Raw genomic sequence first — 15083 nt, 5'->3', positions numbered from 1 at the left:
TGGGTGGTGCATCAGATTGTTTTATCATACATTATTGGTGAGCACAGCGCTAAACAGCACTGCCTTCTCCTCTGGCCTTATACTAGGATCCAGGGGTGCAGCTAAGGTTTTTGTGGCCCCAAGCGGACTGTAGCAAGAGGCTCTATCCTGCGGCGCGCGAAGCGCGAAAAATGGGTGTGGCTATCCCGCATAAGTGGGCGTGGCCATGACATGTGGGTGGAGCAGGAGGGCGGATTAGGGCGGCGCTGTTTGCGGGGAAAAAATGGATGTTGGGGTGATTGAGGCGCGCGTAGCGCGCCGAAAGATTGGCGCAGCCATGACATTGTATGGGCGAAGCTTAACCGTAGCACAGCAAATATAGCCAACTATGACCATTAAATAATAAATGCAGCAACAGTTACCCCAGACACCAGAAAATAAAAACGCAATTTGGGCCACATTTCAGCAGAAATCAAACGCAATTAGGGCACATTTTCAGCAGAAATCAAACGCAATTAGGGCACATTTTCAGCCGAAATCAAACGCAATTAGGGCACATTTTCAGCAGAAATCAAACGCAATTAGGGCAGAGTTCAGCAGAAATCAAACGCAATTAGGGCCACATTTTCAGCAGATATCAAACGCAATTAGGGCACAGTTCAGCAGAAATCAATCGCAATTAGGGCACAGTTCAGCAGAAATCAATCGCAACTAGGGCCACATTTTCAGCAGATATCAAACGCAATTAGGGCACAGTTCAGCAGAAATCAATCGCAATTAGGGCCACATTTTCAGCAGATATCAAACGCATTTAGGGCACAGTTCAGCAGAAATCAATCGCAATTAGGGCCACATTTTCAGCAGATATCAAACGCAATTAGGGCACAGTTCAGCAGAAATCAATCGCAATTAGGGCCACATTTTCAGCAGATATCAAGCGCAATTAGGGCACAGTTCAGCAGAAATCAATCGCAATTAGGGCCACATTTTCAGCAGATATCAAACGCAATTAGGGCACAGTTCAGCAGAAATCAATCGCAATTAGGGCCACATTTTCAGCAGATATCAAACGCATTTAGGGCACAGTTCAGCAGAAATCAATCGCAATTAGGGCCACATTTTCAGCAGATATCAAACGCAATTAGGGCACAGTTCAGCAGAAATCAATCGCAATTAGGGCCACATTTTCAGCAGATATCAAACGCAATTAGGGCACAGTTCAGCAGAAATCAATCGCAATTAGGGCCACATTTTCAGCAGATATCAAATGCAATTAGGGCACAGTTCAGCAGAAATCAATCGCAATTAGGGCTGCGGCTGCAAAAAGAAAAGAATTTACTCACCTGGCAGGCTGGCACTGGCAGAAGTCTTCTCTCCCTGGTCTCCTCTCCCGGCCGGCTCCTCAGGCGCGCAGTTCCCACGGAGCTCCCTCCCTGGCTTCCTCCTCCAATCTCCCGCGCTGATTCATGCAGGGCTACGGGAAGATCATGGCCACCCGAAGCCCTGTACTGGAGACATAGTCTCCAGAGCAGGGCTTCGGCGGCGGCCATCTTCCTGTAGCCCTGCTCTGCTCTGCCAGTGCCAGCCCGGCGGGGCTGCGGGGAAAAAGTGACGTCACGCCGACGTCACGGAGCCGCCGAGGCCCCTAAGATTGTGAGGCCCCAAGCGACCGCTTGGTTCGCTTTATGCCTCGCGGCGCCCCTGCTAGGATCACAGTATTTACTTTTGTTAGATACTTTGCTTTCAGCAGAATTCTCTCACATATCCTGGGGTATCCGTGGATCGTTGCTTGATTTTAGGGCTTAGTATTGTTTAGGGACTAGTAGTTTTTATGGTATGTGTTGTGTTTTCAAGGTACCTCACCTTTGTACACAGCTGATTTTGTATTTTCCAGTAAAGTTATTTTGTTATAAATCATAGATCACCTGTTTTCCACTTACTGTACTTAGGGCTAGTTGCTTTTTATTTAGAAAAATGTAATCTATGTGTGTCTGCACTGACCAGTTTTCACTTTAATTAATTTCTTATATTTATAGGGTGGCGTTGATCAGAAAATGCAGTTGGTAGTTTCCAGAATTACCCCAGGATCACCAGTAAGTGTTCTTTCATTACTGACTGAGCTTTCATGGCTTTCTAATTTAAACCAAACATGTGAGGTTTTGGATTGCATTGATATAAAAGAAATAAATAATGCAAGGACCTGTTAACATTTGCAAGAGGATAGAGAGAGGCACATCATTTGGCACTGTCCCCTCACCACTGCTGGCCAAGCTGTTCCTTCAATGCAGGTGTTACTCAGCGACAAATGTGTTCAGTTCTACATTAAATTCTACATTTGCTTGTATGGAAAGGGGCCATGTTGCATTATTTTTCATTGTAGGTGCAACTAGTTGATGAACAGGCCTGAAAAGTAAGTATACCAGAAAAAAACTAAGGAGTGCTCAACTGGTTTAAAATATTGATGAAAAGTTTTATTGCTATCCAAATTTGTGTTGTCCGCAGATACACTGCTATAAAACCCTCACCAGTCATCACTGCCACCCCCAATAAAATGCATCCATTAAGGTACACCTCTGAGAATTGTATTTCCCCCACTGCCTCGGATAAGCTAATCTGAACCGGTCAGCTCACTCACTCTGCACACCTACACTGCATACATAGGCCTCCATGCATGCAATGCAGTCCACAGAAAACCAGTACTGGTCCTTGGTTCAGTGGCAGTTATTGATGAAATCCTCCCACATGCAGTACAGCAACCCAATAATCTAGCAGATAACCACAACTATTTCCAATAGGGGCAGTCTCACCAGTATTTGAGTCACCCAGATTCTAATAATGTATTAGGAACATATGCGCCACACTGCCACCACAACTATCTAAATAGATTGTTGCGGTGCCATTCACTACAATGCAAATGCCTGTTTTTCTACGGTATGGCTCCTACTTCTCAGCAACGCACAGCAGTGTCGCCTCAGCATTGTCTGAACCACTTCGCCGCAATTTGTCGCAATACGGGTAGTGTGGCCAGAATCATAGAGACTAATGGCCGCTGCGACGGACAGGGTAGCATACACTCATGTGTGAAAGAGGCCTAAAAGTTAAAGATGGCCACTAATGGTCCAGTTTCCATAATAAATGAACGACCCGCCCGATCTGATAAAAGCAATCGGCCGTAAACAATCAGGTCCACTAGCGGGAAGGGAACATGTACCCAATCTGTATCAGTACTATAATGGAAGTGAAGTTCGAAGTGAAGTTAGTTTATTTACATTTATTACAGGATATCCACTATTTTTAGGTGCAGCATTTAATTATTTAAAGGTGTGTGGAGGCTTGTCTAGTTTTCTTTAAAAAGAAAACTTCCATCATAGGAGAAAAAAATAAATACTTTTATCTTCCCTGGCAGTCTGACAAACCCCAGGTTCTCCAATGCATAGAAACAAGAGGAAAAAAAGCAGTGGCCAGAAGAAAAAAAAAATGTATCTGCCATTTTTAGTTGATCCGGAAACTGAGATCTGACAACAATGTACTACAGATCTAGTAGGCCTATCTGGTGTCAGGGGAAAGTCCAAATCACAAATCTTTCCTCCCCATATTGAAAACAATGTCTTAATCAATGCTGTATGTGTAATTAACCCTTCTTTGCACACTTTGACAATAAGAATAAAACTTGTAAAGATTTGCATTCATTAATTGAAAATGGTGATGCAGAAGTTTTTGGTCTCCTAAAGTAGATTATATTTTCTGTTTTGTTACATGCTGCTTATAAGCATATAGACAAAAGTAGCATGGAACAAGACACGCGAAGTACATTTTATAATCAATGCAAGAATGTGGCACTTGATGCTATTATGGGGATATAATATAGCTATCGTATATAACTACACTGGTTTGCAGTTACTTAAAGCGGATCCGAGATGAAAAACTAACTATAACAAGTAACTTGTCTATATATCTTATCTAAAGTTTAGATTTACACAGCAAATCTAGCTGCAAACAGCTTTAATAGAAAATGATTATTTCTTCCTGTGATACAATGACAGCAGCCATGTTGTTTGTAAACATGACAGAGGCAGGCTTATCTGTATCTTCAGCACTCAGCCTGTAAAAAAAAAAAACCTAATCCCCCCTCCTCCCTCCTCCCCTTTGCCTCTGAAATCAATGGCTAGTAACACCTCCTCCTTCCCCTGCCCAGACTGAGCTCCCATGAGCCCTTGCTACTGCCAAGGCTCTCTGAAAACCTGTGGGCGTGGTTTATTTAGTTTATAGGGAATTAGAGTATTAAAGCAAAAACAAAAAAGTATTTGGCTTGAGGAATGCCCTATAAACAATAGGAAAGGAACACAATTATGCAGTGAGTAAAAGTTCACCTCAGATCCACTTTAGCCAGATTAAGGGGCCGTTGCTCCGATACATGTGAGCTTTCATCTTTAAAGGGACACTTAAGTCAAACAAAAAAATTGAGTTTTACTCACAGAGGACTTCCAATAGCCCCCTGAAGCTCTCCGCTGCCCTCGCCGTCTCCCTCTGATCCTCCTGGCCCCGCCAGCAGCCACTTCCTGTTTCGGTAACAGGAGCTGACAGGCTGGGGACGCGAGTGATTCTTCGCGTTCCCAGACACATTAGCACCCTCTATGCTGCTATATGGTATATGATATATGCTAGAGCAGCATAGAGGGCGCTATTGTGGCCAGGAACGCGAAGAATCACTCGTGTCCCCAGCCTGTCAGCTCCTTTCACCGAAACAGGAAATGGCTGCCGGCGGGGCCAGGGGGACCGGAGGGAGACGGCGAGAGCACCGGACAGCTGAGGGGGCTATTGGAAGCCCCAGGTGAGTAAAACTCATTTATTTTTTTTGACTTAAGTGTCCCTTTAACTCCAATGCTGGATTATAAATAAAGGTCTTTTTGATTATATCCCATCATTTGGTGCAGCGGGATTTTTCCTGGACTTTTTTAACCAGTTCACTACTAAGGGGTTTTTCCCCTTATGGGCCAGAGCAATTTTCACATTTCATCACTCCTCCCATTTATTTACCAATAACGTTATTACTACTTATCACAACAAAATGATCTACATCTTGTTTTTTTCGCCACCAATTAGGCTTTCTTTGGGTGGTACATTTTGCTAAGAATTATTTTATTCTAAATGCATTTTAATGGAATAATAAGAAAAAAATAATTATTTTTAGGTTTCAGCCATTAGTTTTAAAATAATACCGTATTTTTCGGACTATAAGACGCACTTTTTCTCCCCCAAATATGGGGGGGGGGGAAAGTGAGTGAGTCTTATGGTCCGAAGGCAAGACTTCTGCATGTTTCCCTCGCACATAACAAACCCCAGAGGCGGCCCCGCTAATGCGAAACATGCCGGCCCTTCACCTCTACTATCACTGCGTTCCAATCAGCTGATCCAGGAGCGGCTCCATGCCTTTGTGCACTGCGGGGAGTCTGGCTGCTGCTAGGAACAATGCTTGGCGATCTGATGGTGCTGGGGCTGCAGGCTTGGCAACAAAGGCAGTGTCCGTTGTAAGAGAGCCGCCTGCAGTCCTGGGAGCCCGCTGTGTACTGCACGGCATTGATTGTCCCATCAAAAGCACTGCACTTCCGGTGGCTGACTCCCCCTCCTTTGCCAGCTATGCGCGCCAGTACACACCACACCATCGCAGCATCCAGCGAACACGTGGGGCCCCGCATCTGTTACCGGCAATAGCCGGTGGCACATCGCCGTTTAGGAGAGCTGGAATGGACATGTGGCACTCACCATCACCTGCGCATCCTCATATGCCGGCAGAGTGAGTCACCGGCAGAGTGAGTCATGACTTGTAGAGCACGATAAAGTTACTGTACACTGCAAGCAGCGTTGATACAGACCAGTGGCTGTGAGGTTACAAAGGTCCCGTATTCTGCTCTATTCATCAACGAAGGTGAGAGCTTCTGTGAGGCATATGTTTGTACAGTGCATTCCACATGGCTTAAGCACTGCTATCATGCACGTGCTGGTCATGTCTCCGATATACAGTCGTGCTGGGACTGTGTCTAATCCTTGCCTTTACTGCTGTATTGTTTCTGCATTCCTGCATACTGAGCATCCCAGTTGCTGCATCAACCCTGTGGCTTTCTCTCGTCTGTGGGCATGAGTATTGTGCCTCTACATACACAGATTAATGCTTATACCTGGAACAGTTTCTGTTTGCATGGCAGAATTGAGCCAATAGCCATTGTAAGCTGGTGTTTATAGTGCCAGACCACCACCTTCTAGACAGCAATTCAATCGATTGGGGCTATATTGTTATGTGAGTGGGATCCCAGGTATGAGTTTGTTGTTTGGTGGGGTATGAGGAGCGCAGCCACCTGTGCTAGACTAAACATTTTGGTGTGCAATCTGAAGTTTTTAATCTTTATTCAGTCATCATTTTGCAGTGCTGCTTTAATGGAAGAATTGGGAATTGAATCAGGGTCTGGTATCATTTTTCTATTATTCTTGTTTGCACCTGATCCATGCTCCCAATGTAATGAGGGTATCACTACTCTTAAAGAGAACCTTAACTGAGAGAGATATGGAGGTTTCCTTTTAAACAATACCAGTTGCTTGGCAGTCCTGCTGATATCTTTGGCTGCAGTAGTGGCTGAATCACACACTTGAAACAAGCATATGGCTAATCCAGTCTGACTTCAGTCAGAGCACCTGATCTGCATGCTTGTTCAGGGCCTGTGGTTAAAAGTATTAGAGACACAGGATCAGCAGGAGAGTCAGGCAACTGGTATTTTAAAAGGAAAAATCCATAGCCTTCTCAGTTTAGGTTCCCTTTAAAGTCACCATTTGACTCTGTTAGTTTTTACAGCCCATACAAGCCTGCAGCCCCGGCTCCAGCATCAGCAGCCAAACACTGGTATTTCCAGAATTGCCCCCCACAAGCAGCCAGCCAGAAATTTGCATAGTCCTCAGCCAATTTGAAACTTTGTTGGTCATTCTGCAAAAATAAGGTGCCAACTCCTGCTCCACAAGATGCCCCTGCACCATAGACACACCAGGGTTAGTATATATTTTTTTTCCTTGTTTTTGTCCTCCAAACTCAGGTGCGTCTTATGGTCCAGTGCGTCTTATAGTCCGAAAAATACGGTACATGCTACTGTAATTAAAACCTACATATTTTATTTACCCAATTGTTCCTGTTATTACACCATTTAAATTATGTCCCATCACAATGTATGGCGACAATATTTTATTTGGACATAAAGTTGTATGTTTTCAGTTTTGTGTCCGACACTTATTTGCAAAAATAACAGCAATATACCCTCATAACATACATATTAAAAAAAAGTTGAGCCCCCAAGTGTTTTATTTTGGTAACTATGGGAGGGGAGGTAAGGGGTTAATTAAGGGGTATTTTATGTATATTTATTTCATGCGTTGTATGTAGGTGTAATTTACTATTTGGCCACTAGATGTCTCCCCCCACTTTATTCCTATAGTGTACTGTTAACTCCATACATGTTACATGAAGTATTGCGTGTATGCTTTACTTTCACTTTAGTCTATGACCACCGGCCATTTATTAATGCCAGTGATCACTGATCACAGGTACTAAAGTTGGTGAAAGGAAACTGTGTTCCCATTCACTGATCTGTGTACTAACAGGTGGCGACAGGAACGTGCACACCGGTGATCACGGCAGGAGACGTATATCTATGCCCCTGGTATGGGAACAGTCCTCCCCGCGGGGCGTAGATATACTGTTGGAATTTCGAGAAGTGGTTGATTTCATTAGAAATCAGCTTTCAGGCTTTTAGTGAGAGACCCTTAACTTATCAAAGTTGATTTTTTGTTTAATTATTTTTTTTTTTACATTGATGGCTTAATTGTTTTGCACTTTGAAAATATAAACAAAAACCAAAAGGAGAGCCAAATACTCACACCCATTCAGCACCTGACTATTTGGATCGTCTGCCGGATAAAGCCAGTCAACAAATTTAAAGACACAGCAATTACGCCTGGACCTGCAGTGCCAGACATAGCACAGGCTGGACTGACTTCAGTGTCACATAATAATGTGGCAGCAGGGGCAGTGTGTGCACCCAGTCTTCATGCCCCCACCTACCACTGCCAGGGTTGCCAACCCAATTTCTTATTTTTGCTGGACAAAATGGTCAAAAAATCTGGACACCCCAAGTTTTGGACGGACAGGGGTGGAGTCAGGGGGCGGAGTCAGTAGCGGGCTTATTGGGGAACTTCTTGTGATTTCGGGGAGGAGAGAATTGACCTTCATCCCAATCAGTAGCTGATACGATACCCTCTTCCCCATGAGAAATCTTTTCCTTTTCCCAAACGGATTATCAGAGGACTCTGAATGGCTGATATTGTAATGAAACCCCTCCCACAGTGTGATGTCAGTACCATGGGTCTGACATCACACTGCGGGAGCCTTGCTGCATTGTGGGAAATAACAGCTATATCCAACTGCCAAAATGCAAGCAGCATCTCCTTCCACTGCACTGACATCACCTGCCAGCAGTAAAATTGTCACCATGTGATAAATGTCAGAATGTAAATCAGGGAGAGGAAAGATTTTACAATGAGCAAACACTGACTAAATCATTTATACACAATTGTAAAAATGAAGCACTTTTTTATTACATTATTTTCACTGAAGTTCCTCTTTAAGTGTAAACCATTGCTAAATAAATACATTTCCATGTCCTCTAAGAGGTTCTGCAGCAGTTATGTAAGCATGCATGCGCAAGTGTAAACAGAAACCAGAGATAAGACATACTTTGATACTTACCTTTTATACATACCTGGGGATTGCTCCAGACCCATGGGCCCAGATTGCTCGCTCCCACCGCCAGTACTGGGTCCTGTACCTACCTCCTGCACAGCCAGTCTGCACAAGAGAAGTGCACCCTCTACGTATCTCTCCAGCGGGAGCTGGAGAAATACGTAAATAGCCTCAGACTGGTAGCAACTGGAGGAAGTTACGGGACCCAGTACCAGAGCTGCTGCAGGCAGTGGAGGACAGCGGCGTGGGAGCATGGGGCGATCCGTGCGCATGGGGCTGGAGCAAGCTCCAGGAGGTATGTATAAAAAGGTAAGTATGTCTCATCTCTGGTATACTTTAAGTTTACCAAGCATGGTACCCCATTGGTAGCCTTTCTGAGTCTGAGACTCCTTGTGGCAGTGGGCCTGGCTGACAGGCAGCCAGGCAGTGGCACTAGTCAGGTACTTAGGGTAGGGAGGGGGGACCCAGCATCCCCACCAGTGACCAAACTGACTGACTCTCAGACTCACCAACACCCACACTCACTTGGCCATGGAATGCTGCTGGTTGGCCTGTCTCTCTCTCTGGCTGGCAGCAGGTGAAAGCATGCTCTTGCTCTGACTGTCACTAGAAGATGATATGAGGGTACAACAAGTCCCAGCATGCTTTGTCAGTAGCAGATGACAGGGGGACACTGCAGTGCAAGTCCCAGACCCAGAGTCCCAGCATGCTCTGTCTGAAGAGCACTAAAAGTCCCAGACTCCCAGCATGCATTGCAATGTCAGTAGAAGAAGAGGGGGCAGTGCACTACAAGTCCCAGGCACTCAGGCAGCATGCTGTCAGATGATGTGCAGCAGGACTACAATACAATTGGCATGCCATGATCACTACAGACAGGACGACAAGTCCCCAACTCCCCCTCCACAGGGACAGCACAGCTCCCCCAACTCCAAGTCTCCCCCAGGACCCCCACTCCAGTCCCGTCCCACTCCCAGGTTCTCCATTCACTGACTGACACTGACTGTCCCCTCACGGTCACCTGAGCTCACACACACCTCACAGGCTCGCCAGTTGCCTCTCACTCGGTCTGCAGGGCACTCTGCACAGTAGGCAGCTAAGCTGAGCTCACACACACTACTATATGGCGCGGTGCCTCTCTCTCTCTCACAGACTCACAGAGTGTGCTGTGCCGGCTGTTTGTTTCCCTCCTGGCGGGCGGTGGCGGCTGCTGGGCTCAAATCAGTCTGGACTCAGGGCTGCTCGGCTGCTTGCTAGATGCTGGCTGTGGCGCTGACCTGCGGCAGCGTGGCTGCGACCTCCGCTCCGACCAGCCGTGACAGTGATTTCACTCGCCGTCCTCCTCTTGTGACTCACTGTGCTGGCTGGGCTGGGCCGGCTGCCTGCCTGCATCTCTCCTATTGGGCAGCGAGTGGCGCCAGCTTCAAAAAGATGTTCTCTTATTGGAAGGGACCCGGGGAGGAGGAGGGACTGGCTGAGGGAGGGAGGAAATAGAGCGTGTATGGCGAAATGCGCATGCGCAGAAAAGATTTGCAGAATTGGTGCGTATTTGGACGGACGACTGCCCATGAAATACGGGCAGTACGGACAGCTGTATTTTAAGGGCTTTTGTACGGACAGTCCGTCTTTTGACGGACGCTTGGCAACCCTGACCACTGCTATGTGACTTGAGAGCTACATTACCTGTGGGATACTCTAAGCTTCAAAACTAAAATATAAAAATGGGTTCTAGAATTTATGTTGCACTGACAGATATTCCTTAGAGATTTACAGAGAACAATGGACCAGTTTCATGGGTTTTAATAGTCCTGTGGTGTTCTGTTAGGCTGACAAGTGCACGCCGAAGCTTATGGAAGGAGACCAGATTGTTTTGATCAATGGACGGGACATCTCAGAGCATACACACGATCAGGTGGTTATGTTTATAAAGGCCAGTCGAGAATCCCACACCAGAGAACTCGCTCTACTGGTTCGACGGAAAGGTAATTTCATATATATAGAAATCCTTTCATTAATTTGTAACATTATGTTAACACCAAGTAAAACATTACTAACGAGCACAGTGTCAATGTTATGATTATTGTTTTTTTTTATAGTCAGTATTGAACTGCTGAGGTATTGTTATGTTTTTTACATTGTAAGGTAATGAAGCAACAGTAGGAAGACCAATCAGTATGGTCTTCCTACTGTGATTGAATACATATATATATATATATATATATATACATATACATATACAGTATATATAACTTTCAGACTTTTCAAAGAAACCAGCAGTCATTCCCAGATACTCTAAAGAAAGTAAATGCTGGGCTTTCTCTCACATAGTTTGAAAACATGAATTTGAAAATCTACAAACTACAAATAAGAAACTGATGTAACATAGACATATTGAGGATTGTCTACTGGTTTGCATTTACAATGAAGGTAGATAAAAGTGCAGCTGCATTTCGCCTACTTTATATACAGGAAAAATTTCCACTGGACTACAAACAGCAGATAAACTGTACCCTAACAACAGAAATATATGCCACATCCGGGGGTACAGAACAAGTATGCCTAATTTCACAGGTCTAGATCGTAAGGTCCACACCCGGCTAAGATCTTAATTATTACAACTTAAAGTGCAAAGAATTGTTAATGCTGTTCAAGGTCAGCCAACTAGCACTGTACCTGAGGATGCAGACATAAACTGGAACATCTTGTTAATTGTGCCAATAAAGCTTTAAAATATGCTATATTGACTGCTCATTCCAGGAGGTAAATATTTATTCATGAACGAATTAATGAATGGTGTTTCACACAGTGTAAGGACAACCAAGTGAACCAAAAATAAATCAGTGAAAACCCTAACTAGTCTAGCTATGGTGATATGTACACACACAGTATATACACTATTATATAAACTGTATAGTGTATATAATATATACACTATGTTGCAGAATAAGCTCAAGAATTATTATACAGTATAGATATATATAACATATACACAAGGTTGCAGTACAAAACCAATAGGCAGAGACAAGGTAAGGGGCTAGCAAAATATCACACACCAGAGAATGAGTTAATACAAGACAAGGAATTCAGGTGTTCAGAGTTCAGTGAATATTTGGAAGGTGGACTATATTCTGGGACCTACAGGAAGGAGAGCTGGTCCTATATAGTAGGATAGATGTGTGTCAGTTGATAAGTTATAAGAATCTCAGGAAGCATGATGACCATTGCTGGCTGGATATGGAAGAATACCATCTACAGGTGAGATAGAGAACTGCATGTCAATTCATAGGTAGTGGACAAGCCTTGAGAACAGAGTTGGGGAGCACTGCTCTACAGGACATCCACTCAGCCAAACAAGATTATGGGGGGCATTGTCTGGCAGGCATTTTATGAGTACACTCAGCTAACAGGAAGGATGATGATTTTGCTAATGGTAGCATGATCTTAAACAGTTGTTCAATAAAACCACATGAGTTTTCCGCCTCCACCCTGAAGTAACACTATCAATCAATTTTTTTTGTTGCAGTATGGATGTTCAACTTCCTCTGCTTGTTCTTCCAGCCTCAAAATATTTAGTCTGTAGGGCTTAGAAATCCCTTGCATAAGACACCAGATCATCCTCTGCCTCAACATTTTGGCATTTGATTTCTCTACACACACTCAAACCTTTCTCCATGTCTTGGTGGAAAAGACATATTCCCACCTTCAATCGATCTTTTTTGGAAGTGCCATTATGGCAGCTGAGTAAGGCTGTTCCTTGGCCAAATGGGACTACTCACAACTAGGTTTTAAAGCTGCTCAGCAGCAGAGCCTTAGCAGCCATGTGCAGTCAGGTCACCAAGAAAAGCAAACAGGATCAAGAGCCCCAATAGTGCAAAATCTCCATTCAATGAGTGTGATAAATAAGATATGAGCAGATATACTCGCAAAGATGGGTTACCTCCGGTACCACTATACAGGCATGTGGGAAATTTAGACCAAACCCCACTCGGGTTAAAACATGTCGCTCTCTGTAGAAGGGGAAAATAGAGGGAAACACCATCAAGGGTGGACTCACAATATAAACAGAATGTTTAAACAAAGGTGCCCGGTAAGAATAAAATGGTTAAAAAGGGAGGTAGTGATGGACTCAAGAGAGAGTTTTCACTGAAAAAGTAGTTTAAATCAAGGTAACTCCACATATATGCAACACATTTCATGGGTGATATTCATCCGCTTCATCAAGCAGTGCAAAGGAGCTTTTAGAAAATCCAGACAGATATGAGCGCCTCTTACGCTCAGGTCACCATGTTCACCACCGACTTAACTTATTATATAACAATATTATATTTCTTGCCTTTCAGTACTTTTTTGCTGATTCAGTTTGTAAAGGTTTCATAGGCATAAAAAAACACAGATAAATAGCACTGTGTAATTACATTTCTTATGCTTTTTTTCTCCCAGGAGATAATTTATATAATTTCCCTGCACCTGACAATTGAAAAACTACTAAAGGAAAATATCAAACTTATTCAGAGTATTTCCTGGCTTTCAGTAGGTTAAAATGTATTTTATTGATAAGGTGTGAACACATCTCCTGCGAGAAAACTCAGCAGACATGTTGATTAAATAGGGGCCAAGGAAAGAATTCTTCAGAAATGATTTATGAATCAAACATTATGTTTGGTGACTAGTTATACCCAATGCCTTTTTATACTGTAACACAGCAACACTTGCACCGAGCTTCATATTCTCTGTTCTTTAAAATGTTTTAAAAAAATAATTTACATTTTCCATGTGTGCAGAATTTATTTCCCTGAATGCTGAATGGATAGGGGCTTGAAGTAATCAGCTTTTAAAGAGACACTGAAACGAGTTAGCTAGCTATTGATTATAGTAAAGGACCTAACATAGAGCTAAACTGCCGCTATCCTGCGGCAAAACAAGGGTTTTTTACCCCCCAAATCCCCCCTGCAAAATCCACAACTTTCTTGGTCGTGGATTTTGCTGCTCATGGAGGCAGAGCTATGAGCTGCAGCTCTGTCTCCATGCGCGTCAATCGCCACACGGATCTCTGCCTCTCCCCAGGCTGATCGACGCCTCTCCCCGCCCCTCTCACTCTTCCTTCACAGAGAGGGGCGGGGAGAGGTGGCGATCAGCCTGGATTGACGCACTGAGAGGCAGAGCTACAGCCATTAGCTCTGCCTCTTCAGGAAGTGCTCCCCGGGCACCACGGTGGGGATTTGAGGAGGTGAAGACCCCTCGTTTTGCCACGGGATAGTGGCGGTTTAGTCTATGTAAGGTCCTTTACTATAATCAATGGCTAGCTAACTCGCTTCAGAGTCTCTTTAAGCAAAAAATGTTCTTTGTAACTGCTATAGTTTTAAAAACAAATTAAATTTCAAACTTTATTATAGTGGTGAGGCCTTTTGGTGAAATAAAATCAGAAGACGAGACAGATGTGCCGGTACTCCCACCCATAATTATCCCTACTGAATACTGTGAAACCCTGCAAGGGTCAATGGAGCAGCTCGCAAAAGGTCTGGAAACTGGAGTTGTACTTATTCAGTTTGAGGTAATGACATTTTAGGTTTTATAGAAAGTATACTGTAGAAGATTTGAAATTATTAGTTTCATAATATTTCTTATTTTGCATTTTTGGTGTGCATTATTATGTTGTACCTCTGCTTGTCTGCTTGTGATTTTTGTATATGCCCTTTAATCCATTTTGCTCAAGAACAAGATTTGTCTATCTAAGGTGAAGATGGTTAGCAGAAAAACAAACAAACACAAGCACAAAGTAGTGCATGAAATGTAATTCTTAAATGTCGGCTGCAAAAATATTTGACTAACCTCACATATCATTACCATACAGCACACAAGATAAACAGTTAAAAATCCTATGGACATAGTGCATTGAGCAAGGAACTACATTAGCTAGATGACCCTAACTTCTAGAATATCAAGTGTTAGCAACTTGACTGGTGAACAAAAAGTCACAAGTTAATAAAGGAATAAGGCTTAAAAACATATAAAGAAATTTAAAGTGTATCATTGAAAGTGCCACCTACAAGTATGTATACATCCAGTAGTAAAGTAGAGCAGAGACGCACATCCCAAGTATGAACTTACTTTATTCCAAAGTTAGATAAAAGAGCACAACAGGCTGCAGTACCGCAACTCGGAGAGGTACAAAGCAGTGGGGGTCAACAGCCGTCTAGTGCCATAGATGTGTGGGGCTTCGTCAGGACAGGACAGGTCCTGACGAAGCACTACACTTCTATGGCGCGAAACGGCTGTTGACCCTCACTGCTTTGCTCCTTTCTCCGAGTTGCAGTACTGCAGCCTGTTC

The 15083-nt window shown here is 43.8% G+C and overlaps 1 protein-coding gene across 3 annotated transcripts in view; it reads left to right on the top strand.

The window, feature by feature from the left end:
* PTPN3 (protein tyrosine phosphatase non-receptor type 3) overlaps window positions 1-15083 on the top strand; it is a 268618-nt gene that overhangs the window by 226346 nt on the left and 27189 nt on the right. For all 3 annotated transcript variants that reach the window (XM_068236673.1, XM_068236671.1, XM_068236672.1), the window contains 3 exons: window positions 2016-2072; window positions 10581-10737; window positions 14149-14306. In XM_068236673.1, the coding sequence (XP_068092774.1) occupies window positions 2016-2072; window positions 10581-10737; window positions 14149-14306 (372 nt within the window). The remainder of the gene's footprint in view (window positions 1-2015; window positions 2073-10580; window positions 10738-14148; window positions 14307-15083) is intronic.

Source organism: Hyperolius riggenbachi, chromosome 5 (genome assembly GCF_040937935.1).
Source record: "Hyperolius riggenbachi isolate aHypRig1 chromosome 5, aHypRig1.pri, whole genome shotgun sequence".
Taxonomy (NCBI): Eukaryota; Metazoa; Chordata; class Amphibia; order Anura; family Hyperoliidae; genus Hyperolius; species Hyperolius riggenbachi.
This window is presented reverse-complemented; position numbering and strand designations above follow the sequence as displayed.